This window comes from Gymnogyps californianus, chromosome 29 (genome assembly GCF_018139145.2).
Source record: "Gymnogyps californianus isolate 813 chromosome 29, ASM1813914v2, whole genome shotgun sequence".
In the NCBI taxonomy this organism is placed as follows: Eukaryota; Metazoa; Chordata; class Aves; order Accipitriformes; family Cathartidae; genus Gymnogyps; species Gymnogyps californianus.
This window is the reverse complement of record NC_059499.1, coordinates 957,938-984,061: the sequence shown is the minus strand read 5'-3', so window position 1 is coordinate 984,061 and position 26,124 is coordinate 957,938. Positions and strand designations below refer to the sequence as shown.

Genomic DNA, 26,124 nt, shown 5'->3' with positions numbered 1-26,124 from the left:
CTGTCACACCCCTCCCTAGGCTGTGCCCCCAAAATCTCAAAGCACGACGGAGCTGCCCTGACTCGGGCTCTTCCCCCAGCACCCCATTATTTTGGGGTGCAGAGAGGCTGGAGGCAGAGGGGGTGTTTGGTGGCACAGTGGCCCCATCCCCAGCTGTCACCCCTGGCTGGGACCCTCCTCCTCCTCCTCCCCAGGGAGGCAGGGCACGGCTGGTGTGCACCCACCACCCTCCCTCCATGGGTCCCCATCCCCACCCAGCTGCTGCCTGTCCCCGAGCTCATCCCAAAGCACCTCGGGGGTGGCTCATCTGTGCACTGAGTTTAGCACATTCTCAGCCTGCATTCCTCCCGCATGGCTCCATCTCCCACACCAGCCCCCAGTGGCACCCGTGGGGCCACGGTTCGCCCCTGGGGCGATCTCCCGTGAAACGCCGCTGGCCATCCCCAGCAGCCCCCCCCCCCCGGCAGAGCTGGCCGGTGGCTGCCGCCCCGCCACGTCTTCCCAAATTCCACTGCTTTGACGTTTTTCCCCAGAAACGCCCCCGGTTCGGGCACCGCAGGGCAAAGCCACAGCCGGGGCACGCAGGAAGCGGATGGGGCTGGCGGGGAGGGGGGGGGATTGGAAAGCCCCGTGTGCCACCACCCCCACCCCCCCCGTGACCCCCACAAACCAGGCACCGCCACGGCCGAGCTTCGTCTCCCTTTATTCGCGCTCATCCCACGGCCACAGATTAGACAGTGAAGCCCCTTCCGCGGACCAGCACGGCCCCGACACTGGTCTCAGTGCCGGGGACTGGGAGGAGGCATGAGGGCGGCCCCAGGCGTCTCCTGCTGCAGGGCTGCCCCGTGCCTCAGTTTCCCCACCTGTAAAATGGGGGGTCTCACTACTGACCTCTTTGCCGGGTGGCTGGGGACTGGCGGCAGAGGCAGGTTGGTGGGGGGACCCCGAACCCCAAAACCCGCTCCCCACCCCCATACACCCATTTCCCCCCCCCAAAAAAATAAAGAATGACCGGGGTGGTGTCCTCCCAACCAGCAGCCCCCCCCACACACCCTCCCCCCGACTTGGGGCACCCCAATTTATTCCCAGGGGAAATGCACCCCACAGAGCATCCTCGCTTTGCCTGCCACCCCCTTCCCAAGGCACCCGCTCCTCGGCCGGGCCCTTGGAAGCAATAAATAACACGGGGGGGGGGGGGGGGGTCCCCAGCAGTGGGGGGGCAGCTGGAGGAGGGCGGGGGGGGGGGGTGCAGAGTCCAGCGCGGGTCCGAGGACACCCCAGGATCAGAGTCAGGCCGTCCCGTTGGGGAGCTGGCCGGGGCTGCGGTCCTTGCGGGAGGGCAGGGGGGACGCGGGGGGCTCGTCCTCCCCGGGGGATTGATCCGTCTCGGCGTCGGAGGGTTCGCCCGAGCCGCGCCGGCGGTTCTCGGGGCTGTAGAAGAAGGAGAGGGTGCGGAAAGCGGGTGCCATGTGGTCCTTGATGCTCTCCAGGAGCTGGACGAAGGAAGGGCGCTGGCGCGGGTTCTGCTGCCAGCACAGGCACATCAGCTCATGGCTGCGGGAGAGAGGGTGCCCGCTGGGTTTGGGGGGGGCCCCGGCACCCCACGGCCATCCCAACGCTGCAGAGACCACAGGCCAGGGTGATGGGCTCGGTGCCGGTTTTCACCCCCAGCCTTTCCCGCAGCAGGGTGAGGGTCCGGAGGCGGGAGGGGGGGTCTCCTCCCACCACTCACAGTTTGTCGGGGCAGTTTTCAGGCCGCTCCAGGACGCCGTTGTCCATGACGAAGCGCAGGACCTGCTCGTTGGACATGCCCTGGTAGGGCTGCTCGGCCAGCGTGGCGATCTCCCACAGCACCACGCCGAAGGACCTGCCGGCACGCCGCCGCTTAGCCGGGGGGACGTCCCCCCAAATCTCCCCGGGCTCCCCCCACCCCAACACCTACCAGACATCGGACTGCGTGTTGAAGATGCCGTCCTTGAGGGCCTCTGGGGACATCCAGCGGACGGGGAGCAGCCCCTTGCCCCCTTTCCGATAATAATCCGTCTCGTAGATATCCCGGGTCATGCCGAAATCTGGTGGAGGAGGAAGAGGAGGAGGAAGGCGCGAGCACCGGGAGATGCGGGGCTGGCAGCGAGCCTGCCCGCCGCTGCCCACCCACCTCCGATCTTGACGGTGAAGTCCTCGGACACCATGCAGTTGCGGGCGGCCAGGTCCCGGTGCACGAACTTGTTGGCGTTGAGGTAGGCCATGCCGTCGGCGATCTCCCCCGCCATCTGAATCATGTCCTTGAGCGACGGCAGCGGCAGCCCGGGGTTGTTCTGCACCGTGCACAGAGAGTCGGGGCTGGGACACACCGGGGACCCCCCGGGAACGAGGTGGGTGCCCCTTCGCCCGCAGGACTCTGCGGCACCCGGCCAGCCCCTCACCTCAGCGTCAGGCCTGAGCGAGCGCAAGTAGCTCTTCAGGTCCCCGCGCGTCATCAGCTCCATGATGACCAAAGCTGGCTGGCCCTGGGACACGACGCCGAGCAGACGGACCTGGGGGGGATAAAGAGGGGTGACACGTGAGTGGCCGGACCCCCCCATGCCACCTCCCTCCCCCTCAGCTGCCCACCTACCACGTGGTGGCACTTGAAGGCTTTCATGACGGAGGCCTCGTTGAGGAACTCGATGCGCTCCCGCATGGTGGCCAACTCGTTGACCGTCTTCAGGGCCACCTTGGTCTCCTCGCCCTCAGCGGCCAGCCCCAGCGCCAGCCCCTCGTACACCATCCCGAAGGAGCCCTGCCCCAGCTCCCGGATCACCGTGATCTTCTCCCGCGACACCTCCCACTCATCAGGCATGTACACTGCGGGGCGAGGGGGCACCACCCCATCACTCTCACCATCCCCATCACTGTCACCATCCCCATCACCATGTCCCTCCCCATCCCAATCTCTGTCTCCATCCCCATCACCATCATCATCCCCATCCCCGTCACCATCCCCATCCCCATCCCATCCCCATCTCCATCCCCATCTCCACCTCCATCACCATCCTCATCCCCATCCCCATCCCATCCCCATCTCCATCTCCATCCCTGTCACCATCCCCATCCCATCACCATCTCCATCTCCATCCCTGTTACCATCCCCATCCCATCACCATCTCCACCTCCATCCCCATCTCCACCTCCATCCCAATCCCCATCCCCATCTCCACATCCATCCCCATCCCATCACCATCCTCGTCCCCATCTCCATCTCCATCCCTATCCCATCCTCATCCCATCACCATCCCCATCCTGTCACCATCCCCATCCCATCCCCATCCTCATCCCATCCCATCCCCATCCTCCTCCCATCCCATCCCCATCCCCGCCAGCACGGCCCCGGCAAGGGAAGGGAGCAGCAGACCCCCAGGGACGCCCCTGCCCGTCCCGACGTACTGTCCGAGGCACTGAAGTACTCGGGGTTGACGGAGGCGTAGAGCGTCCCGCTGGGGTACCCGTCGTTGCTCCTGCGAGGGGTGGGCGTCACTCAGAGGATGGGGAGCGAGGACACGATGCCACCTCCCCACGACCCTTCCCCAGCCCAGCCCCGGGGGCGCAGGGAGGGGCGCTACCTCTTCTTGTTGTAGAAGAAGACGAAGACGGCGAGGCAGGAGATGAGCACCATGAGGGCCACGGGCGTGACGGTGAGCAGGACGTAGAAGCTGCCGGACTCCTCCTCGGCTGCCGGGAGCAGGCGGCCGTGGGCCAGGGCCCGAGCACTCGTCCCGCCCCACACGGTGCAGGCACGCTTGTCCCACCACCACTGGTGGGCCAGAGAGGGGGAGCCCCCAGCTCCCCAGACCAGCAGCACCCACTGATCTCTGGGTGTCCCTGGCCCAGAGCAGCCCCCAGTCCCCTAGATCCCCCAATCCAGCAGCATCCCCTGATCCTGAGCATCCCGGTCCAGCAGCATCCCCTGATCCTCAGCATCCCAGTCCAGGAGCATCCCCTGATCCTCAGCATCCCGGTCCAGCAGCATCCCCTGATCCTGAGCATCCCAATCCAGGAGCATCCCCTGATCCTGAGCATCCCAGTCCAGCAGCATCCCCTGATCCTCAGCATCCCCTGATCCTCAGCATCCCAATCCAGGAGCATCCCCTGATCCTGAGCATCCCAATCCAGGAGCATCCCCTGATCCGGAGCATCCCCTGATCCTCAGCATCCCAGTCCAGCAGCATCCCCTGATCCTGAGCATCCCAATCCAGGAGCATCCCCTGATCCTGAGCATCCCAGTCCAGCAGCATCCCCTGATCCTGAGCATCCCCTGATCCTCAGCATCCCAGTCCAGCAGCATCCCCTGATCCTCAGCATCCCCTGATCCTGAGCATCCCAGTCCAGCAGCATCCCCTGATCCTCAGCATCCCGGTCCAGCAGCATCCCCTGATCCTGAGCATCCCAATCCAGGAGCATCCCCTGATCCGGAGCATCACCTGATCCTCAGCATCCCAGTCCAGCAGCATCCCCTGATCCTGAGCATCCCAGTCCAGCAGCATTCCCTGATCCCCAGCTATCCAGTCCAGGAGCATCCCCTCATCCCCAGCACCCCAGCCCAGCAGCATCCCCCAACCCTCCATCTCCCCAGCCCACCAGCATCCCCAATTCCCCAGTGCCCTGATCCAGCAGCACCCCCTGAAGCCCAGCTTCCCGGCCTCACAGCCCCCCCCGCCTTCCCTGCCTGCCCGGGGACCCCGCTGGCGTCCCCCCTTGTCCCCCACGGGTACCTGGCCCCAGGATGTAAAACTTAACGAGCCCCGTCCACGAGCCGTTGCCGGCCAGCGAGGTGGCCCGGACCTTGGCCGAGTAGTTCCCGGGCTGGAGCAGAGCCAGGTGGACCCCCCCGTACTTGGAGTAGCGGTGACGGGAGACGCAGACGACGGTGGTGACCTCCTGGGGGGGGGGGGGACAAAGCGGGTGGCGACGGGGGGCTTCATCCCCACCCCAGCCATGCACAAGCCTCGGGGGAAGGAGATGGGATGGGATGGGATGGGATGGGATGGGATGGGATGGGATGGGAAGGGATGGGAAGGGTGCTGTCCCCCGTAAGCAGGCCTGGCAGGGCCGGGCAGGGGGTGCCACGGGGGGGCCCTCACCTCGCTCTCGCGGCTGTACTTGATCTCATACTTGAGGATGAGCCCGTTGGGGTTCCTGGGCTCTTCCCAGCGCAGCAGGACGCTGTTCTTGCCGGCCGGCTCCCACGTGACGTTGCCGGGAATGTTGTCGGCTTGCACTGGAGAGGGGCACAAAGGGGGTCAGCTCCTGGGGGCATCACCTGGACCCCAACCCGCTGCCAGTCCCCCATCTTGAAGGTGCCAGGACCCCAGAGCATCCCGGCATCGCCGAGGCAGGGTTTGGGAGGAGGGGAGGCTGCCGGGACGTACGCTCGGGCATAGTCCTGGCAAAGACGAAGGTGGCGGCGCTGCAGCCCACGGTGTGCGCGGCGTGGTTGCAGGCGTGGATGTCGATGCGGTACTCGGTGAAATGCCGCAGCCGCGACAGCACCGCCCGGTCGCGTACCACTTTGTCCTCGAAGATCTGGAAGTCGGGTTTGGGCTCACCCCCGGCGCGGCTCGGGGCTGGCGGCTCCGCCGAGGAGGCGTTGGCCGGGGATGTGACGGCCACCACATCCCTGCGCCGCTTCGGGGTCCTGCGGGAGATGGGGACAGGAGGCGGTGGGGAGCCAGGACGCCTGGGTTGTCCCCCAAAATCGAGCAGGGGAGAGGAGATCCTCCAGGGTCGCGTGGTCCCCGCTCACCTCTGCGGGTTCTTGTTGATGGACGTCACCTTCCAGGGTGGCCTGAGACAGCGGGAAATCGGTTCAAGGATCTGCCGGGAGCAGCCACTGGACCCCCCACCCGGGGCAGACCCACGCACCCAGCCTGGGGGACCCCCCCTGACACGGGGACCCCTCCGGACGGCACCTAGGGATGATGATGGAGTTGTGGAGGAAGTTCTCGAACTTCTTCTGGAAGGACTCGGCTTCGCCCTCCATGCGGAGCTGCCCGTCGGCGGGGCGGCAGGGGCAGCACCGCTCCTCCGCGTCCTGCTCCACCTCGGGGCCATCCCCGTCCCCGAAGCGGGTGTCCGCGCTGCTGGTGGGCAGCTTCAGACCTGCGGGCAGAGACGGGCAGGGCTGGCAGCGCTGCCTGAGCCCAGCTCGGTGGGAACATCCCTTTTCCCACCGGTGTCCCCGGCTGCTGCGCTCAACCTGCCTGCGCTGCCCCTGCCCGGCAGCCCTGCCTGCCCTGCCTGCCCTCACCTTTGTGGCAGTAGTCGTTGACGTAGAGCTCCATGTCCTCGGCCAGCTGCTGCCACAGCACCAGGTAGTAGGTGATGTTGCCGTTGCGCTGCGTGGGCGGCTTCCAACGCACCACGATGTGGGAGGAGGAGTTGGACATGGAGATGACGTCCCGGGGCACCGTCGGAGCTGGGCGGACACGAGGGTGTCAGTCCGTCTTTTGGGGGGCCACCATGGGCATCCCCGGCCCCCTCACCAGCCCCTTACCCGCCGGCATGGTACGGATGTAGACCACCTCGCTCTGCGCCCCGTAGTTGCGTCCTTCCTCGGCGGTGGTGAGGGTGATGGCGCGGACGAAGATGGCGTATTGGGTCCAGGGGCGGAGGTTGAGCAGGGCCACCCCCGGCGCCTGCTCGCTGCTGAGCGGCAGCTCCACGTCCAGCACGTTCCAGCTCTGCGCCCCGCAGGCGTCCTGCCCCACGTACTCTGACACGTTCTGGAAGGGTCTGCCCCCATACCGGGCATCAGGGGGGGTGGTCCTGGGAACCCCCTCCCAGCCACACAACTCCCCCCGAGGTCCAGCAACCCACCAGCACACAAGAACACCATGGGCTGGGGTTCCCAAGCCCTCCGCGATGGGGACAAGTTGGGGACGGCGAGCACTTACGACTCCTTGTAGTAGACGATGAAGCTGAGGAGGTCCCGGTACTCGGGGGGCCGGTACCGCTCCCACTTGAGGAAGATGCGGTCGGACTCGGTGACGTTAGAGATGAAGCGCAGGGTCTGGGTCTTGCCTGCGGAGAGGAGGCAGGGTTCGGGCAGGGGGTCGCGGCACTGCCGGGTGTCCCCGTCCCCGTACTCACAGGACGCCCGGTCCCCGTTGGTGCGGGGGTTGATCTCCGCCTTGTTCTGCCGGCCTTTGGTGCCCGTCACCTCCTCCATGCGGTAGATCTCGGCCAGGCACAGCTTGGGGTTGAAGGCGAAGTACATCTTGCCCACGGGGATGGAGAGGACGTGGTGGCTCCAGTCCCAGAGCTGCTGCAGGTTCTGGTTATCCAGGACGTACAGGGTGTAATTCCTGGAGGAGGAGACATGGATGGAGGCAGTGGGCACGGGCACCCCCAAAACCACACGTGTGTGTGTGTGTGTGTGTGTGTCCCCCAACCCACACCCCATCCTCACCCGTCCACCATGGAGTCGCCGCGGATCAGCTTGAGGTTCTTGAAGAAGGACAAGGAGACGAGGGCAAAGGAGTGCTTGATCTTCAAGAAGCCCGTGATGGTCTCGATGAGCCCCAGGCTGCTCTGCAGCTCCGAGGCCAGGTTATCTGGGGACAACCCACGGGCGTGAGCATGGGGAGGGGGGCACCCCCCCCATTAATTCACCCTGCAAGGGAAAAGACCCCCCTCCTCCTTCACCCCCCTGCACCCCATGGCAGCTCTCCCACCCGGGGTGGGTTGCGGTGGCGGGCGCGGATCCGGCACTCACAGCCCCGGCGAATGTTCACGATGAGGTTGCCCTCGAGGAGGGTGCAGCCCCCCAGCTCCTGCGCCGCCCGCGTCGAATCGATGGTCTTGGTGCCCACCTTGCACACCTTGGGGCACAGCCCCTCGCACTTGTGGCAGAAGATGCTGCGGGCAGGAGGACGGGGACGGGATGTGAGCCGGGCACCATGCCACCCCCGTGCCCGTGCCGGAGGGCGGGAGATGGGGTGAAGCAGCGGGGACCCTTCCGACCTGCTCTCATTCCTGGTGTAGCCCGAGGGACACTCGGAAAGGCACTGCCGGTGGTGGATGACGAACTTGGAGGCGTCGCGGGGGTTGTCGGAGACCTTGCGGAGGCTGGCGCAGTACTCGGCGGTGACGCAGCGCCAGCCCTCGTACTCGTAGGTGCGGGGCGGGCAGGAGGGCAGGCAGTGCCCGTTGAAGTGGAAGTGGCGGCAGGCGACGCAGGCTCGGTTGTCGCGGGGTCGCCCGCAACCCCCCAAGCACTCGGCGTGGCAGCACTCGCCCGCCGCCGTACACGCCGAGCCCGCGCCGCACGGGCACACTGCCAGGAAAGAGACGGCGCCGTGGGCGAGGAGAATCCTCCGGGAGCAGATCGCCCGGCCCCGGGGCAGCACGGCGGGGCAGGGGGATCGGGCTCCGCACAGGGGTGAGAGGGAAGAGGTGGGAAGAGCTGGGGGGGAGCTGCCGACGCCCTCCGGCTCTGGGGGGGCAAGGGGAGAGGGGTGGAGGGATGGAGGGATAGATGGAGTGATGCAGGGATGCAGGGATGAAGGGATTCAGGGATGGAGGGATGCAGGGATGGAGGGATGCAGGGATGGAGGGATGCAGAGATGGAGGGAGGGATGGAGGGAGGGATGGAGGGATGCAAAAACGGAGGGAGGGATGCAGGGATGCGGGGATGCAGGAATGGAGGGAGACAGGGATGCAGGGATGAAGGGGATGGAGAGATGCAGGAAGGGATAGAGGGATGCAAGGAAGAAGTGACGGAGGGATGCAGGGAAGCAGGGAGGGATGCATGGTGGGATGAAGGGACAGAGTGATGCAGGGAGGGATGGATGGAGGGATGGAAGAATGGAAGGATGGAGGGATGGAAGGATGGAGGGATGCAGGGACAGATGGAGGGATGCAGGAACGGGCGGAGGGATGCAGGGATGACCAAAGGGTGAGTGGACGGAGGGCCAGGAGGGTCAACGGGTGGCCGTGTGACCAGCTGGACAGGCAGAGGAAGGGCTGCACGGATAGACGGCAGGACAGACGGATGGACGGGGTGAGGCTCAGCCCATGCTGAGCCCCAGCTGCCCGGTGCAGCCGGTGCCGGGGCAGCAGCCGAGGTTACAGCCCCGATAAGGATCTGTGTTTATAGTATATATTTCATTACCAGGTCTCCTGTTTACAGCAAACGAGCCCGGGAGGGGCCCGTATTTACCTCGCCGCTGGGAAAACATGGCAGCCGGGAGCTGGCCTCTCCTCCGGAGGATGATACAGCACGGATCCGGTTACCCCCACCGCGCTGCCGGTGCGGCACGCTCCCAGCAGCAGGGGAGCGACGGCCACGTGCCAGGGCCTGCCATCCCCTTGCGGCTCCACCAGCCTTCCCCAGTGCCCTCCCCGTTTACCCTACAGCCGCCACGGTGCAAACCGGCACCATCCTGGCAAAGCCGCCGGCACGATCGAGCCCCGTGCTGCCGGCACCTACCTTTCTGGCAGTAGCTGGATGTCCAGCAGCGATAATCCAGCTGCCCGTTGACGCTGGTCTGCGCACACGGCTTCTCCACGTCCAAGATGCCCGGGCAGACGTCGGCGCACTCTTCGGCCAACTTATTGCCGACGATGTAGGTGTTGTCCACGGCGTCGGGCAACAGCAGCCCCCAGTCGATGGTGGAGAGGTGGCAAAGCTCCTGGTTGCGTTCGATGCGGACCGAGCCGCGCAGGACGTGGCCCAGGCTGTGCAGCCCCACGTCCCGCAGATGCGGCATCTCGAAGATGACCAAGGCGTAGCTGAAGAAGAGGTTGGTGCCGCGGATGACGGAGAGGTTGGGGAAGAGATCCCGCAGGCTTTCCAGCCCGTAGACGCGGAAAAGGAGCAGGTACTCGGTAATCATGAGCAGGCGAGGGAAGCTGAGCCCCCGAAAATCCTCGGCGCCCGTGGTGAACATCAGCAGGATCTGCAGGTTGCCCTCGATGATGGAGCAGTTCTCCAGCTTCTGGAGCTGGGAGACGTCGTTGCGGATGTCCATGCTGCCGCAGACTGGGGTGGCGAGAGGGGGACCCCGTGGGCAGCAGGGACAGGGCAGCTGCCCCCCCCACACCATCCCCACCCCCAGCCAGGGATCCCCCCGCTGCGCCCATCGCTGGGGCCGCAGTGATGCTCGGGGCGAGGCGGGGGGGGGGGGGGGGGGATGTTTAATATCCCGGCGCTGCCTGTCAAATGTGGCTGCAATCGGTTTGGGCAGTCGGGGAGACGCGAGCGGCTCTGACAGGCAGCCGGCGCGCTGCGGCTCTCCGGGGCACGACGCGTCCGTCAGCGCGGCGAGCGGTGATGCTAACGAGGTCTGGCTCCCCGGGGGCGGCCGTCTCGCCCCATGTCAGCCCCAGGCCCACGTCCCAGCCCCGCTGCCCACCCTGGGGGGGGCAGGGGAGGGTCTGGCTGGGGGGTGCAGAGGGCTTTCCCCCTTCCCCGAGCTGTGGGGCAGCCATGGGGGGCTCACAGCATCTTCCCCCCCCACAGAGGTGTGGTTACCCAGTGGGCTGGCAGCTCCCGCAAGGTCGTTCCCATTAACTCCCCGGCACGGTGCCCAGGCGGCTAACAGGGCACAGGAGGCTACCGCAGGCACCCAGGCGGCACGGCCCCGGCAGTGGGTTTGCCATCCCGGGGCTTTTCCAGCTGGACCCTGGCAGGGAGCGGGAGCATCGGCAGCAGCACAAGGCCGAGCGCCTCCCGGTCCCAGCGGGGATGCAAGAGCCAGGATGAGCCGGCAGCTTCCCACTGGCAGCATCCCCGGCCTGAAACCTGACGCCAAATTATGGTGGAAAGAAGCCGCTGAGATCCCGGCGAGGGATTTACTGTAAACACCCGGAGTAAACACGGCCGGCTCGGCGTGTACCCTAAACACCAGGCAACACCGGCACCCCAGCTTGGCCACCCATGCCGCGGAGACCAGCCGGCCAGCACGCGGCACGCAGCTCGCCGGCACGGTCCAGGTCCCGGCGAGGGTCCGGGTGCATGGTTTGCCCCTCGTCTGTCCGCAGCCAGCCTGGGCCTACGGCTCGTGGCCGTATCCTCGTGAACGCATGCCCGGCGGTGTTTTTCCCCTCTCGGTGTCACTCATTAACCGCGGGCACCGCGGCCCTGGCAGCTGCCTGCAGCGGCAGGATCACGCAGGCAGACGCGTGTCCCTCACCCCCAGCCCCGCACCGGGGCTCGGTCCTTTGCAGGGGGCTGGTGCCGGCCAGGGGGAGCCATGTGTGTCCCCCCCCGTCCCCGGTGAGGACACGGGGGTCCCCTCCATCCTCCCGCAGGACCGAGGGACCAGCCGTGGGTGCAGCACCGGCCCCGGGGGTTCAGCCCCCGCTGCCGCCGCCACCCTCCCTGACCTTGGCAAAGTCACCCTGTCCCTCCACCGCGCAAGGGGACAGGGGTCCCCCAGTGTCCCTGGGGGGACAGAGAGGGGACAAGGGTCCCCGGTGGAGCAGACACAGCGAGGCGCGTCCCCCCGGGCAGCTCTCGCCACAGCCCCAGCACTGGGATGCTTCATCCCCCCCTTCCTCCATCGCTCCCACCCCCTCAGCACACCCCCTCGGCGCTGGGGGAAACTGAGGCACGGGGCGGCGGGGAGAGGAGAAGGCAGGACAGACCGACAGACCCCGAACCCAGCCCTCCTGGGGTGCCCCCAGCGCCTGCCGGCCAGCGGAGCTGGGACAGGAGCCCAGATGTCCCCCGCCATGGCCACGAGAGCCGGGACCCACCGTCGCCCCCCCTCCCCTCCATGCCACCCCCTCCCCAGCCGTTTTCCATCCCAGCAGCAGCGCCGGGAGCAGCGGTGCCGGCCCCGGCTCCCACCCAGCTACGCTTTTCCACCATTCCAGCTCCCGGCGGTGCCAAGCGATCGATGCCCCCGGCTCCGGCCGAGCCCCCCACCACGCTCCCCTCTTCCCATCCCAGCAGTGGGGGGGGTCCCACGCTCTGCCCCTCCTGCCCTCACATGGGGGGGGGTCCACAGCATATGGGGGGGAAACTGAGGCAGGGAGCACCGAAAGAGCTTTGCCTCAGGGTTTGGCTCTTGCAAGCCCCCACGGGCATCGCCACGCAGCACCCCCCCCCCGACCCCCCCAACCCCAGGGCTGACCCCCTCAAGCGAGGGACCCCCACCCCACTCCCGGCCACCCCCTTCCAGGCACTTACTTTCGGAGGGGGCCCGCACAGGGGGCAGCGGGAGGGGACCGAGGACCAGCAGCGTCACCCCCAGCCGCAGGGCACCCAGCGCCCTCGTCCCCATCCCCGAGTGGGACCCCCTGGGGTCCCGTCCCCGTCCCGCTTCAGGCGCTGCTACACCGTGTCCGGCCTCGCACGCCGTGTCCGGCCGGCACTCCCCGCCGGCACCCGCGGCACGCCGGGATAGGGGTGGCCCCCGCGGCCCTCGCCCGGACCCTGCGGCCCCTTCACTTTTGTTTTCGGCTGCCGCACACAAAATATTTAGCCTGACAACTGTCAGGGCCAGGGCCAGGGCTTGTTTGGGAAATAGAAAGGGGGAAAACAGGGCGGCCCCCCCGCGCCGGAGCGGGCCGGGATGGAAGGGCTGCCTCCTGCCTCAGTTTCCCCAGTTGGAGCAGGAGGATCCAGGTTGCTCTGGCATGGGGATGCCAGGAAAGCAGCCGAGCACCAACGGAGACCCCCCCCCCGGAGCGGCACAGAGGGGATGACTCAAGGGTCACCCTCCATCGCAGGGTGGATCCGGGGTGCCAGGACCCCACGTCCCCTGGGGTCCCCACGCCCCAGCGGCCCGGCAGCGAGGAGGAGGAGCGGGAGGAAGCTGCGGGCGTTCGGCACCAGCCAGTGCAGACCCAGGAGAGGAGGATGGATGAGGGGGGAGACATTTATTTCTCACACTAGGGCACGGGCGAGGGTCCCAGCCATGGGGCAGCCCCAGCCCTGCTGCAGCAGATACCTGGGGGGGGCAGGAGGAGAGGGCTGCTGACCCAGTGACCCTCCAGTACCATGAAACTGGGAGCACTGGGGCCAAACAGTCCTCCTGCCCCTTGGGATGGGGGACGGAGGGGCAGGAGGGGAGGGCTGCTGCCCCAGTGACCCTCCAGTACCGGAAACTGGGAGCACTGGGACCAAACAGTGCTTCCTGCCCCTTGGGATGGGGAGACGGGGGGCAGGAGGGGAGGGCTGCTGCCCCAGTGACCCTCCAGTACCATGAACTGGGAGCACTGGGGCCAAACAGTGCTCCTGCCCCTTGGGATGGGGAGACGGGGGGGCAGGAGGGGAGGGCTGCTGCCCCAGTGACCCTCCAGTACCATGAAACTGGGAGCACTGGGACCAAACAGTCCTCCTGCCCTTGGGATGGGGAGACGGGGGGGGGGCGGGCCCCCAGGGCTCCTCGCATGGGACGGCCCCTCTCGGGGGTCCCATCTCCTTTTGGGGGGGCTGCTCAGGAGCAGCTGCTTCTCCGCCGGCGCAGCAGCGTGACGGGGTGGCTGCCCTCCTCCTCCTGGTCGCTCTCGCAGCGGCGCTGGGGGCATAAGCGGGGCTGGAGGGCAGGGACAGGGACCCCCCCCTTGGGGAGAGGACACCCCCCTCGGGGAGAGGAACCCCCCCCAGGGGAGAGGACACCCCCCTCGGGGAGAGGAATCCCCCCCCCAGGGGAGAGGACACCCCAGGGGGGACACCCCCCATTGCACAGCCACTGCATAGCCCCCCCCCTTCCATTTGGGGGGCCGGATCCCCCAAACCCTTCTCTCCCCACCCCAGCCCATGCCGAGGGGGGGTCTGGGGGCTCCTGGCCGCTCACCAGCTCCTCGTCCTCCTTCCTCAGGCTGCAGAGCAGCCGCGTGCGGCAGAGCCGGTTGCAGGCGGACACCATGTTGTAGGAGAGCTGGGGGGGCAGAAGGGTGGGGTCCGGGGGGGGGTCACTCCCCTCCTCTGCCCCCCCACTACCACCACAGCATTACGTCTCCCCCCCCCGTCCGTCCGTCCCCCCGCAGACCCCCGAGACGCAGCCAGCCCTGGGATGGAGCACCAACCGAGCTCCTCAGGGACCCCATGGGTGGTGGGACCCCGCTGCTGGGTGGCCCCCCCACCCCTGCCCCAGGGCTGGGACCCCCTTCACCTTCCACTTCCTCCGAGCGTTGAACTTGCGGAAGTTTTTCATGTTGATGGAGGAACGGCTCCGGTTCGCTGCCTGCTTCCGGCTCAGGGGCTGCCGGGGGCGAGGACACGGTGTCCTTACCGTGCCCCCACCCCGCTCCCGGGGGGTCCGGCACCCAACTCCCCTGCCCGTCCCTCTCACCTTGATCCAGGGATGGACCAGGCACTCGGTTGCCGTCATGCGGTGCCTGCAGCAGAGAGGGATGCGGCGGCGGGGAGCAGTGGGGGTCCCAGCCCCATACATCCACCGTGGGGATGGGGATGGGATGGGGATGGAGATGGGATGGGGACGGAGATGGGGATGAGGAGGGGACGGGGATGGGGACGGGGAGGACAGAGACAGGGATGAGGACGGGACGGGGAGGGGATGGGGACGGGGATGAGGACAGGGACAGAATGAGGACAGGGACGGGGATGAGGACGGGGATGGGGACGGGGATGAGGACAGGGACAGGGATGGGGATGGGGACAGGGAGGAGGGACAGGGGGGGGGGGGGGGGGGGGGGAGGACAGGGACAGGGATGGGGATGGGGACGGGGATGAGGACAGGGACAGGGATGAGGACGGGGACAGGGATGGAGACTCACCCTGGCTCCTTCACCAGGAGCTGCCGGATGAAATCCTTGGCCATCTCGGAGGTCTGGCTGAAGCAGCGCTCCTCAAACTCATAGGCACCGGCCACGACGTTGGAGAGGGTCTCGGCATCCGTCTCACCCTGGAAGGGGGACAAGCCGCTGAGCCTGCAGGGACACGACAGAGCTACTGAGTGCCGGCACAGCACCGGCTTGGCCGCCCCAGCACCCAGGCTCGGCCGTGGCACGGTGTCCCCGTGCCTCAGTTTCCCCCGGCCGCAGGGAGCATTGCCCCGTACTCACAGGATATAGGTGATGACCCCGATGCTCCTGAAAGGCAGAGGTGGGGGTCAGGCGCTGCCCTCCCTCCCCAGGGTCCCCCCCGTGCCCCGCGGCACCCAGGGGGGGTCCCTACCCACCCCCCAGCTCGGTCCAGGGTCCCCGCTCCTCACCACATGTCGGTCGCGGAGCTCAGCGGCTCATAGTTGATCACTTCGGGAGCTGGGGGTGAACGCAGAGTTGGGGGGGCGGAAGACATTAGAGGGGACAGCACCGTCCCGGCCACCTCCCTCCTTGCACACCCAGGGGGTCCCGTCCCCACCCCGGGGGTCCCTTCGCCACGTCCCCGCAGAGCATCCCAGCTGCACCCCACAGAGTAGGGCTGCTCGGGGACCCCTGGGGACCCGCCAGCCCCGTACCGATGTACTGCGGGGTCCCGCAGAGGCTTTTGAAGGTGACGCCGTCCTCCAGGCGCTGGGCCAGCCCAAAGTCGATGATCTTGATCCGGGGCTTGGGGACATCCTTCTCCTGCAGCATGATGTTCTCCGGCTGCAGGGACGAGGCCGGGCACGGAGGGGTGACGGGGGGTGCCGGGCTCTGCCGGCGGGCACTGCCCCAGAGAGGGCAGCAGCATCCCGGGAAGCCAGGCAGGATGAGGCCAGGGCTCTGGAGATGCCCGGCGGGGGGGATGCAGCCCCTGGATCCCCCGAGAAGCGAGGATGGGGGGGTCCCCGTGGGCACCTTGAGGTCGAAGTGGGCGATGCTGCAGGCGTGCAGGTACTCCACGCCGCGCAGGATCTGTCCCAGGAACTCGATGGCCTCCTCCTCCGACAGCATCTCCTTCTCGGCGATGAAGTCAAAGAGCTCCCCGCCACCGATCCTGCGCGGGGCGAGGGTGGGGTGAGCTCTGCCACCTCCAACACATGGCACAAAAAGGGGGTCCCCTCCCGCCCCGGGACCCCCCACTCACAGCTCCAGGATGAGCACCATCTCGGCTCTGCTGGCGAAGAGGTCATGGAGCCGCATGATGTTGGGGTGATCGAGCTGGCGGAGGATGGCGACCTCCCGCTCCACCTGCGCCCGCTCCAGCCCCAGGCGGCTGCCCCGGCATCGCCGCGTCTTCACGAATTTGGCGGCGTAGAAGGTGCCGGTGCTGCGCTCCTGGCATCGCTTCACCACGCCAAAGTGCCCGCTGCGGCGAGAAGCCGGGTTGGGACACGGCCGGGCTGCCCCCGACACTGGGTGGGGGAGAACCCAGGCATCCGGCTGCCTCCGGGGACCCCGTTGCAGGCAGGATCCCTGCCTGCACCCCGCTCACCTGCCCAGCTTCTCCAGCAGCTCGTACAGGTCCTCCACGTTACCCGGGCTGAGAGCGGCCGCCAGCCCCTCGCTCCCCGCAGCCCCCACGGGGCTGGCCGTATCCTGCGGGAATGCACCGGGACCCGGCTCAGCTACCCAGCCGGGGTGCGGTGATGTGCCGGATCTGCCCCGTGGAGGGACCCCCATCCCACGGAGAGCACCGCAACCCCCCCCCAGCACGTACTAGAGGGGATTCTCCAGCGTCTAACACCGTGGCTGAGCTCGGGCCCTGGCCGGCTCTCCCGGTTTGCACTAAACTCTCCGGTATGTGGAAACTCGGAGCCCTTCACCCCTTGGTCAGGGCAGGCAGGAGCTGCCCAGCAGGCTCAGAAATCAGGCAGGGGCAGGCAGGGAGGGGGGGGGGTCACACCAGCCCCCACGCTCCCGCACTGCGCTGGGGTGCAAAATGCGGCGAAAAACTAACATTGCTGGTTTGGTTTTGGGTTTTTTTTTTTAAAAAAAAGGGATTCATAGTGGATAAAACCACCGGTGTGAGCTCATCCCCGAGAGTCCCACCCGGTCGCGTCCCCCGCAGCCCCCGGGCAGGGGACCCCGCGCATGCAAGTCCCAGATCTCAGCCCCTCGACCTCGGCTCACCTGGGTGCTGTCAGGGGCAGCCCCCGGCCCACCCCCAGCCGGGACCCCGGCCCGATCGCCCTCGGCCATCACTGCGAAGACAAGAAGGCACGGGGTGAGGGGGAGAGGGGCTTTGGGGGGACGGGGGGGGGACGCGGGGCCCCACGGAGGGCTCTGCTGGGCCAGTGCCCTGCCTGCACCCTGCGGTCCTGGCAGAGTCCCCCCCCAACTCATTATGGGGGACGGGCAGGACCCACTAAGGGGGTGCCGGCTCTCATCCCCGGCAGCTCCAAGCCCCAAACCAGCCTCTTTCGGCTGCTGGTTCACGCGGCAGCAGGCAAACACCGGCGCCCGACCCCCCGTGCCTCGGTTTCCCCAGCTTTAAGGTGGGGCTAGTGATGCTCCAGCGGTCAGGGCAGCCGGGACCAGCGGCTTTGCAGGGATGCGGAGAAGAGGGGACGCGGGTTCCAAGCCCCGGTTTTGGGGCCACCTCGATGTCCCCAGCGCTGTGTCCCTGGGAGCGGAAGGTTTCCTGGGCCGGTGTAGGCAGGGGGTCCTGGCTGCGGGGTTCAAGGCCACCGGGAAAGGGATAAGGAAGGTGAAATCGGCCGGAGGTGGGGTCCTTCCCAAGGGAAAAAACAACTCGATAAGGGAGCACGAGACCCCGAGACGTCACTCCCAGCCGCCTGGCTCGACTTTATCTCGGCAAAAAGGATGGCGGGGCCGGATCCTGCCCGGGTGCCCCGGCAGCCAGACGCTGCTCCCCAGCCTGCGCTCGGCACACCGGGATGGATCCCTCCTGAAGCCGGGGTACACCCACGGCAAGGGGTTCAATCCCCCTGCTCCTGGGAGGATTTGGGCATTGCCCCCTCCCCATGGGGCACCCCGGGACCCCAGAGCCCCCCGAGGGACGGTCCCTGGGGTCGGACCCACATCACGCCGGTTGCACGCAGCCTGCCGGCGTGTCCCCATCCCCACGGGGTTATGCCGCACCGGTGTTTGCACCAAACGGGGGCTGGGACCCCTCCTGTCCCCCCATGGTGGCCCTAAGGGACAGTGAGTGGTCCCAAGCCCGGTCCCCCCTCACTCAGCCCTGCTCCCAGCCCGGCTGTGCCCCCTTACCCTCCCGAGCCTTCCTCCGCACCCAGCCGCACTCTCCCTCACTCCCCGGCCGGCCAGGACAGGGGACAGCTGCTGCCCACGGTGACGGTCCTGCGGCACCCCCGAGCTCATTGGGGGGCACCCGGCCAGGCACCGCTCGCCCCCGGCACTGCGCAGAGCCGGCTGGTCCCCGGGCTGGTACGTGCGTGGGGGCGGCTGCGGCTGAAGCCAGGCCACCGTCCCCGGCATGTGACACGTCCGCGGGGTCCAACATAGCAGCGGGGTCACAGCGTGTCCGTTTGTCCCCTGGGGATGGATACAAACAGCCGATCGCCCCCCCCCCCCGTCCCTCGCCGGACAGTCCCCTTGCACCGAGCTGCTTTTGCAGGGAGGGAAACTGAGGCACGGGTGGCCCCATGCCACCGCAGCCACGGCTGAGCTCACGGCTGCAGGGGCTGGACCTGCCGGGGCTGCGTGCCGTCGCACTGCATCCCGCTGCCTGTCAGCCCTCCGCCGGGAGAACCGGCCCGGCTTCAGCTGCGTGCCGGCGCTGGGCTGGGCTGGGCGGCCACACCGAGCAAACACCCCGGCACCGGCCAGCCGGAAAATGGGTTCCCAGGGAAATGACCTCACAGGTGGCAGCAGCCGCTCCCCAGCATCCGACTACCAAAAAGCACTGCAGGACCCCAAAACTCCCTGACCCCCCTGCACCGGGACAGATCCCGAGCCCGGCATGCCGGGGGGAGCCGGCACCCCTTACCTCTGCGTGAGGGTCCGGGCCCCCGGCACCACCACGCGCAGCTCCAGCCTTCCTCCAGCAAATCCCGGCCGTGCCAGGCTTTTCCTCGAAGTCCCGGTGTTTCCCAGGGAGCTGGGGCAGGATCTGGCCGCTGGCCGGCTGCGGCTCAGAAGAAGAAAAGCTCTTTGCGTTCCTCCTCCCAAGGTCTCTTGAGAAATCCCCCCACGCTGTCCCCGTGGCCAGCTGCGGAGAGGAGCTGGAAAAAGCCTTTTAGGGCAATTCCCGGCGTTTCCAGTGCTTCGGCTCCTCGAGGAGCATCCAGGACCCGGTGGGACGAGCCGCTGGCAGCTGATGTCCCCCTGGCTGACGTCCTCTTGGCCGGCGTCCCCCGGCCGCTCAGCACCCGTAAGCGTGAGGATTGCAAACAGGAAACCTGGCTGACAGATAAAAATATCGTACGGCGGGTGCCGGAGGGGAAGCGGAGCGGAGGGTGTGAAGGTAGCGGGGAGGGACACGTTTCTTAAGGTGGAGAGAGCCGGAGCTGGCACCGCACCATGTGCCGGGGGATGCTGGAGGGCACCGGGCACCATCCCCAACCCGGGGCTTGCAAAGCCATCGCCCGGCACACCCCGTCCTCATCCCGGTGTGATGGATGAGCCAGCCCTAATCCCTGCCCTAATCCCTGCGGCCTCTGGGGTGCAGCCGGCTTGGCACCGCTCTCGCCGCGGGGCCGGCTGGAGCCTGGCACCACCAGGAGGGAGAGTTGCGGCTGGCACGCGGCAGAGCCAGCGGTGCTGGCAGTTCGGCTGTCGCATTTCCCAGCTGGGCTCACCCCCTGTTTGCCGTGCCGATGCCCCCAGTACGTCCTGGGACGTGTCCGGCTCCGGCAGCTGCTGGGGAGAAGGACATCGCAGCCGGAGCGTGAGGAAGGGAAGCGGTGCCGGATCCCATCGTGCCAGGAACCAAATCCCGGCTCGTGGCACGAGCCTGGGCCGACCAAGCCCCGCTGCCCCCGCGCCCGGGCGGCACGAGATCCCGGGATGTGGACTGCAGGAACAAAGAGCCCTTTTGCAGGCACGGACGTGCCGGCGGGCGGGTGGCCGGAGCCCCCTCCTCGCCACAGCCCAGCCCATGCCGAGGGTCCCGGTATCACCTGGGTGTCACCCCAGTGCTACCCCACCGCCTTTCCCGTGACGTCTCCCCATCATGCGAAGGCTCTTGTGGCTTCGGTTACCGCTTCCTGCCCTTGCAGGCAGCGAAGGCGCGAGCGCAGGCAAGGCAGCAGCGCTGCCTGCCCTGCCAGCCTGCCCGTCCCGTCGCCTCCGGCCATGGACTCCTGGTTCCCTGCGTGGCGGGCAGAGGTAGGCGCCTGGGCTGGGGGGGTCAGGGCTGGGGTCTGGCCGGGGTTGTATTGGTGCCAGGATGGAAGGAAAAAGATCGAGGAGCAAAGCCCGAGCAGGGGGACTCGGGACGGGCAAGCGCCGAGCGATGCGGGGATGCTCCCCCCCTTCCAAAGGCGCGACGGAGAAGGGGCAGAGGACAAGGGGGTGCGGAGAGAGGGAGCGGGGTCCCCTGCCCATCCGGGCCCTTCCCACCAGGTCTCACCCCGCTTCGAAGGAGGAAATGCAGCCCAGGAAGATCTCACGGAGCAAAGCCAGGCTTTAGCCCGTTTTAAGTCCGATTTGACCCATTCTCACCCCAGGAGCGCGGGGTTTAAGAAGCACATCCCACCTCAGGGAGCAAAGCTCCCCCCAAGCCGCCTCTCCGAGGCCGAGGTGCTGGGGTGGGGGAGCAAGGTTGAGCCCCCCCGCCTCCACCCAGGACCCCCACCCGGCTGGGGCACGCACAGCGAGCCGGGGACAGTGGCGTTGTCCCTAGGTGCCTGGCCATGCCCGGGCAGGACCTGACCCGAATTTGCCTCCCTGGCGCTCCCCGCGTTGTTTTGCTGTGGTTTGGGTTGTTTTGTTTCGCTTTGTCAACAACTCCCTTCCTTCCCCTGCCTTCCCTGCCTTCCCCTGCCTTCCCTGCCTTCCCTGCCTGCCGGGGTGCAGGGCCAGGCTGGGTGCTGCAGCCGGTTAAAGGTGGAGACGAGGTGCTATCCCCCCCCCCCCCAGCTCTCCCCGTCCCCCCGGCTGGATCCCCCCGCTCCCGGACGAGCCTCGACCGGCTCCTCTGACTCAGCTTTGCCTCCCGGATCGAACCAGCCCCGGCTTCTTCCACCCCCTCAAGCATCTGCTGGGGATTAACGTTGTTTTGCCGAGCGTTGGCAGCTCGGGGCCAAGCTCGGGGTCCCTCGGCAGCCGCACGCAGACCCCCGCGCCCCCCACCTCGCTCCCCTTTCCGGGGCTGACCTGACACCCCAGGGACTTTCGGGGGGCTGGGGGATTCACATGCTTTCCCCTCTCCTCCGCCCCACCCAGCTCACCAGTCCCCCGGGGTTTTTCTTTTCTGGGGTCCCGGGGTCATCGTCCCTTCTCGCCACGCAGGTCCAGGGTGGTCTCCCTGGGGAGAAGCAGGGTGACGAACCCTAGGATGGGGGGGCACGAGGCGAAGGTGGCTCTCGCCCAGGCTGTGGGCAAGAGCAGCGCTTGGGGGGGGTCATGGAACCCCCCGACACATCCCAGTGGGCAGCAATGGGGCACAGGGCCAGCTCGGGGCCCCGAGGGAGGCTTCGCGCCCTGAGCCCCTTTCTCCCCCCTCCCTGGGACAGGGGACCCCATGGATGATGACCGTCCCCTCTTCAGCACCTTCAAACCCGTCAGCAAGGACAACACGGCCAGCGCCAAGCCAGCACCCAGCACGACCCCGGTCCAGCCCCAGGGAGCAGCGCAGCCCCCGGCACACCACGGCACACACGGCAGGGTAGGACGTGGGGCTGCGAAGGGTCCGTCCCCCCCCCCAGCTCGCCAGCCCAGTGCCCCCAAGCTCATGCACCCACGGGGACCGTGTCCTCCTGGGCTGCACCAGGAGCCCCGTGCGGGGAGCGGAGCATCCTCGGGGCACGTCCTCACCCGAGCCCTCGGCCGCTCTCCCCTTCCCTCCAGGTCCCGCCGGGCTCCTGGCCATCCCCACCAAGCTCCTGGCCGTCCCCACCGGGCTGGTCCCTGCTGGAGGGGGACCCACGTCCAGAGCTGGTGGCCCTGCGTGCCCGGACGAAGCTATGGTTCGAGCAGACGCAAGCCAGGAGGCTGGGGGCCGAGGGCAAGCTCCCAGCCTGGTTCCACGGCTTCATCAGCCGGAGGTGAGCAGGAAGGGAAAGCCGAGGCGAGGGACGGGGTGGCCCCTTCAGCATCCCCACCCCTGGGCTCCGAAATAGGGAGCTGGACCCCTGGATCCCACGAAGGAGGTGAGGGCGAGCAGCTCCGGGCCCCTTTCCCGCAGGGAAACGGAGCAGCTGCTGCAGGATCAACCCCCGGGCTGCTTCCTGGTCCGCTTCAGCGAGAGCACCGTCGGCTTCGTCCTCTCCTACAGGTGAGGGACCCCCCCGGCCGTGTCCGAGGGACCGACGCGCTGGGTCCCCTTCCCACCCGCTGTGCCGACCCGTGTCCCCTCTCCCCCAGGGGCAGGGATCGCTGCCGGCACTTTGTCCTGGACCAGCTGCCAGACGGGCGGTACGTGATCCTGGGGGAACGGAGCGCCCACGCCGAGCTGGCCGACCTGCTGCGGCACTACGCCGCCGCCCCCGTCACGCCGTACCACGAGTTCCTGACGGTGCCGCGGGGACGGGTGAGGACTCTGCCTCTCGTTAGTCCCTACGGCCGAAAAAGCGGAGTCATTCCTGCTGTACGGACGGGGAGGGGGGCATCTTCCCAAGCTGGGGAAAATCAAAGCCAAAGGAAGTCATCAGGAAAGCCGGGGTTGGAACCGGAGCCACCGTGGCCATCGTGCAGCATCCCAGCCGGGAGCGAGGAGCCGAACCGCGGGCAGCACACCCGAGGTGGGACTGGCACCCGGCTGGGTCTGCCCCGGCCCACGCACCCACCCCAGCACCTCTCTCCTCTCGTTGCAGGAAGACGAGCCCCAAGGAGGGACGCCGAGCCCAGCCGGCAGCGACGCCGCGCGTTCCCCATCGAGCAAAGCGCCGGCAAACCTCTCGGCGTACAGCACCGTGTTCAAGGGCCCCCGGGAGCCAGGCAGGCAGCCGCGGCCCCCCCGCTGCCTGCGGAGCCCAGCACCGAGGGAGGCTCATCCAGGGAGGTAAGGGCAGGGCAGAGGGGATGGAGGCACTTTCCCAAGGACAGAAGCCGCCGAAGGTCTCACGAGGCGGAGGGGTGCAGCCGGGATGCGGGATGCAGCCGGGATGGGGGACGCAGCCGGGATGCGGGATGCAGCCGGGATGGGGGACGCAGCCCCAGCCACCACGGATCCACGCCGGACCCACTTCCAGCCCTCACTTCCCACTTGTCCCATCTCTTCCACAGGCTCCCAGCGTCCCCCCACCGCTCCCAGCCAAGGCCAGCTCCTTGGCCGCGGCTCAGGGGCCGCCCAGCCCCGCCGGCGGCGGAGCAGCTCCCGAAGGTCCCTACGCTCACGTGCACAAAGAAGCCGTCCCCCCCGAGCCGCCCGCGCCGGCCGACGCCAAGTACCAGCAGCTCATGTGCTTCCACACCTACGCCGAGCCCCACGAGGGCATCGCACCCAGCTCCTCCACCTACTACCACGTGGAAGAGCCCATCCCTTTCTACGCCGTGGGACGGGGCTCCAGCCCCAACGGCGGCCCCGAGGAGAACATCTACTCCGAGGTGGCCCTGGCCCAGCAGGATCTGCCCGCTCCGCTCCCCAAGGGGACCCGAGGCGCCTTCTCCACGCTGCCCCCCAAATCTCGCCCTCACCGCCGGCTCTTCCGCAGCGCGTCCAGCCAGCGGTCTTCCAAGAGGCGGCAGCTCCCGGCAGCTCCCACCGCAGACGGGAAGGAGAGAGGAGCCTCCAGCCCGGCCATGGAGGTGCGTTCCCCGTAACAAGTCAGGTCGTTAAGAGCCGCTCGTTCGCTCTCGAGCTCGGTCCTAAGGCGACGTTCTCAGCGAGAGCTGCCGTAGAGTCTGGTGGGTCGGGGTTCGCTCCACACCAGGGGTCACAGAGGGAGGAAAAGGGGGTCCCCTGCCCAGAGCTCCACGCTGGAGCGACGGTCCCCAACTCACAGCCAAAGCGGGAGCAAAGTTGAGGGCTGGGAGGGTGAAGGACCAACTTTCAACCACGTCCCGGCTCTCAAGTCAAACCTCCACCCGATAAGGCACAAATCTCCCGGCCGGTTCCCTTCACCTTTCCCTGCGGATCCCCCAGGGCACGGCCAACCCTCTGCCGGAGCTGGACGATCCCGTTTACGGCCGGAGGACGAGCGCCGCAAAGCGAGGGGCGGCTGCGGCAGGGCAGGAGGGCCCCGAGAACGTTTACGAGCAGCTTTCTGGAGACCGTCTCTAAGCCACCCGCGCAGGTAGGTCTAAGACAAGACCCGGTTCCCGGGCAGAAGGAAGCTCTCGGGCTCCTTCACCGCCGAAGGAAACCCTTGGACCTGGGAGGAGAGGTCCAAGGCTGCAGTTGGCCCCCTCCGCAGACAACCAGCGCCCCGGCAGCACCAGCGATGCCAGTCCGCTCCGCGCTGGGATTCCCACGCCCTTCCCGAGGCCCTGCGAGACAGTTAAGAGGGGAATGGAATTTAATTTCTCTTTGAACACATTCAGAAAGAGATTTCTATTAATAGAACGAGGGCAGAAAAGGCTGTTACAGTAAAAGCAGAGACGGGTTTCGGGCACGGCTAGCGCATCCAGAGTCGGATATTAAATTGGCCACAAACCGGGAGCAACACCGCAGCCCGGCAGGCAGAGCCACACCGAATATCACGAGCCCGGTGCCGGCTCCTCCAAGCCCTGCCTGTTTCCTCAGCCATAAAACAGGGGATAGCACCAACCCCGAGGCCCAAATTCGGCTGCCGGGTCGGTGACACCGACCCCGGTGCCGCCCAGCGGCGTGCAAAACCCCGGCCTCGTCATTTTGTCCGAAACGCCGCCGAGCCAACGTCGTTCTCGCAGCAGAGTTGGCGCGCCCAGCCTTAAAACAGAGCAGAAAGCGCCCGAGGACAACCGAAGCCCCACGCTGGGATGTGTTGGAGCTTCAAGACAGGGAGGGAAAAGGAGGGCTGTGGGGCTGGAGTTGTCTTTTATCTCTCGGGGGGGGGGAAAAAAAAACAAAAACAAATCACTTTTGCTTTTCACAAGCCTACAGTTCGTTGCTCTGACATGTCAGCCGCGATTCCCGTCCTCGTAACTCCCCTCTAGTGCTAAAAATGAGCCATTACACACCGAAACGGAAAAAGGGGAACCCGTGAGCTCCGCGATCCCGCCAAGGCCGCCGAAGAAGAGTTTGGGAGGACAGGGTTTGCCGGAGGACGGAGCCTCCTGCCCCGTAGCAGCTGCTCTGCCTTCCAACGCCGCAGCAAAAAAAAAAAACCCCTCCAGCGCCGCTGAGAGCCGCCTCGCCGCGCTCCGAAGGCTCGGCTTGGCCTTTTTCCACGGATGGATCCACGGCAGCGAGCACAAGCCGCTGCCGGGGTTCGCAGCCGGGATGGGCTGCGCGTAGCAAATTCCTTCGGAGAAGCTTTTCGTCACCGGCTGCGGAACGGCGGCAAACCGAGGCAGCCGTCCCCGAAAGACGGGCTGCGGCGACGGTGCTTCGGCCTTCCCCGGGGAAGGGCGAAGGAAAAGCAACGCCTCGAGGAAGGAGTTTGAGCACCTCGCGATGGAAACAGGTGTGGTTCGGTTCATTTAAAAGTTTATTCCTTTATCAAATCTCTTTTCAGAGGATTTCGCTGTACATAGAAGATATGAATAAATTACTCAACGGTAACTTTATTCTGGTCATTCAAATACTCAAACTGGGCTCTGCAAAGTACTAAAACATCCAGGGAACTAAACTAGAAATGGGATTATTTTAAAATATTCTAGGAAAAGACTTCATTCATGGGGCATGTTGGCTTGTTTTTAACAGGTAACGTGGGAGAAAAACCACCTCTTGGGAGTTTTTCTAAATGGAATAACAAATATTAGCCGTTTTAGCTGCGGTTACAACAAATACAACCCTTGGTGGTGGGAATGTAAGTTAAATAACCAGATCAGCGCTCTCCGTTCCCTTCGGCATCACACGCTTTGGTGACCAACAAACTAAGTGAGGCCACGGAGATTTGGCTAAAGATAAGTGGATCTGGCCAGCCAGGCTGCACATGATTTGCAGTCGTAGCGCCTAGACCTAATACCTTAAATAAAAGAAAGAATTCATTTTAAAAAAAGTTAAGGCCGGACACGGTCTCCTCTTCCCAGCCAGGAGGGGAAAGTTAACACTTAATTGAAACGGAATTAATACAA

The 26,124-nt window shown here is 66.7% G+C and overlaps 3 protein-coding genes across 3 annotated transcripts; 1 reads left to right on the top strand and 2 right to left on the bottom strand.

The window, feature by feature from the left end:
- Nucleotides 1-1,289: 1,289 nt before the first annotated feature.
- Nucleotides 1,290-12,269, bottom strand: INSRR (insulin receptor related receptor). Its single transcript, XM_050912250.1, has 22 exons — nt 12,176-12,269; nt 9,470-10,021; nt 8,002-8,314; nt 7,754-7,896; nt 7,448-7,592; nt 7,129-7,343; nt 6,933-7,059; nt 6,533-6,771; nt 6,287-6,454; nt 5,949-6,138; nt 5,783-5,824; nt 5,409-5,674; nt 5,121-5,257; nt 4,752-4,917; nt 3,603-3,711; nt 3,427-3,497; nt 2,618-2,847; nt 2,427-2,537; nt 2,159-2,318; nt 1,943-2,072; nt 1,733-1,867; nt 1,290-1,554 (listed from the first exon to the last, which is right to left on the bottom strand). Exons 1-22 carry the CDS (start codon nt 12,267-12,269, stop codon nt 1,290-1,292), a joined length of 4,008 nt encoding a protein of 1,335 aa, XP_050768207.1.
- Nucleotides 12,270-13,409: 1,140 nt separating this feature from the next.
- Nucleotides 13,410-16,980, bottom strand: LOC127026893 (death-associated protein kinase 2-like; the record flags this gene model as incomplete). The annotated part of the gene is made up of 12 exons (XM_050912188.1): nt 13,410-13,508; nt 13,788-13,871; nt 14,106-14,195; nt 14,286-14,331; nt 14,731-14,883; nt 15,019-15,045; nt 15,168-15,216; nt 15,414-15,543; nt 15,736-15,874; nt 15,965-16,186; nt 16,313-16,416; nt 16,951-16,980. Coding segments are annotated over 12 exons (1,155 nt in total), but the record flags the coding sequence as incomplete, so codon positions are not given.
- Nucleotides 16,981-21,487: 4,507 nt separating this feature from the next.
- SH2D2A (SH2 domain containing 2A) lies at nt 21,488-24,187 on the top strand. The gene is made up of 7 exons (XM_050912187.1): nt 21,488-21,631; nt 21,814-22,010; nt 22,151-22,240; nt 22,330-22,495; nt 22,779-22,877; nt 23,191-23,712; nt 24,050-24,187. The coding sequence occupies exons 1-7, from the start codon at nt 21,488-21,490 to the stop codon at nt 24,185-24,187; spliced, it is 1,356 nt and encodes a 451-aa protein (XP_050768144.1).
- The last annotated feature ends 1,937 nt before the right edge of the window (nt 24,188-26,124 follow it).

What these genes read in the sequence shown, in the direction of transcription:
- INSRR (XM_050912250.1), bottom strand. Translation starts at nt 12,269, where the DNA reads ATGGGGACGAGGGCGCTGGGTGCCCTGCGGCTGGGGGTGACGCTGCTG. An exon ending in TACACCAGGAATGAGAGCAG is followed by an intron (nt 7,897 to 8,001) that starts GTCGGAAGGGTC and finishes TCCTGCCCGCAG; the next exon opens with CATCTTCTGCCACAAGTGCG. An exon ending in CATCCGTACCATGCCGGCGG is followed by an intron (nt 6,455 to 6,532) that starts GTAAGGGGCTGG and finishes GTGTCCGCCCAG; the next exon opens with CTCCGACGGTGCCCCGGGAC.
- SH2D2A (XM_050912187.1), top strand. Translation starts at nt 21,488, where the DNA reads ATGGATGATGACCGTCCCCTCTTCAGCACCTTCAAACCCGTCAGCAAG. An exon ending in CACGGCTTCATCAGCCGGAG is followed by an intron (nt 22,011 to 22,150) that starts GTGAGCAGGAAG and finishes CCTTTCCCGCAG; the next exon opens with GGAAACGGAGCAGCTGCTGC. An exon ending in GGCTTCGTCCTCTCCTACAG is followed by an intron (nt 22,241 to 22,329) that starts GTGAGGGACCCC and finishes CCTCTCCCCCAG; the next exon opens with GGGCAGGGATCGCTGCCGGC.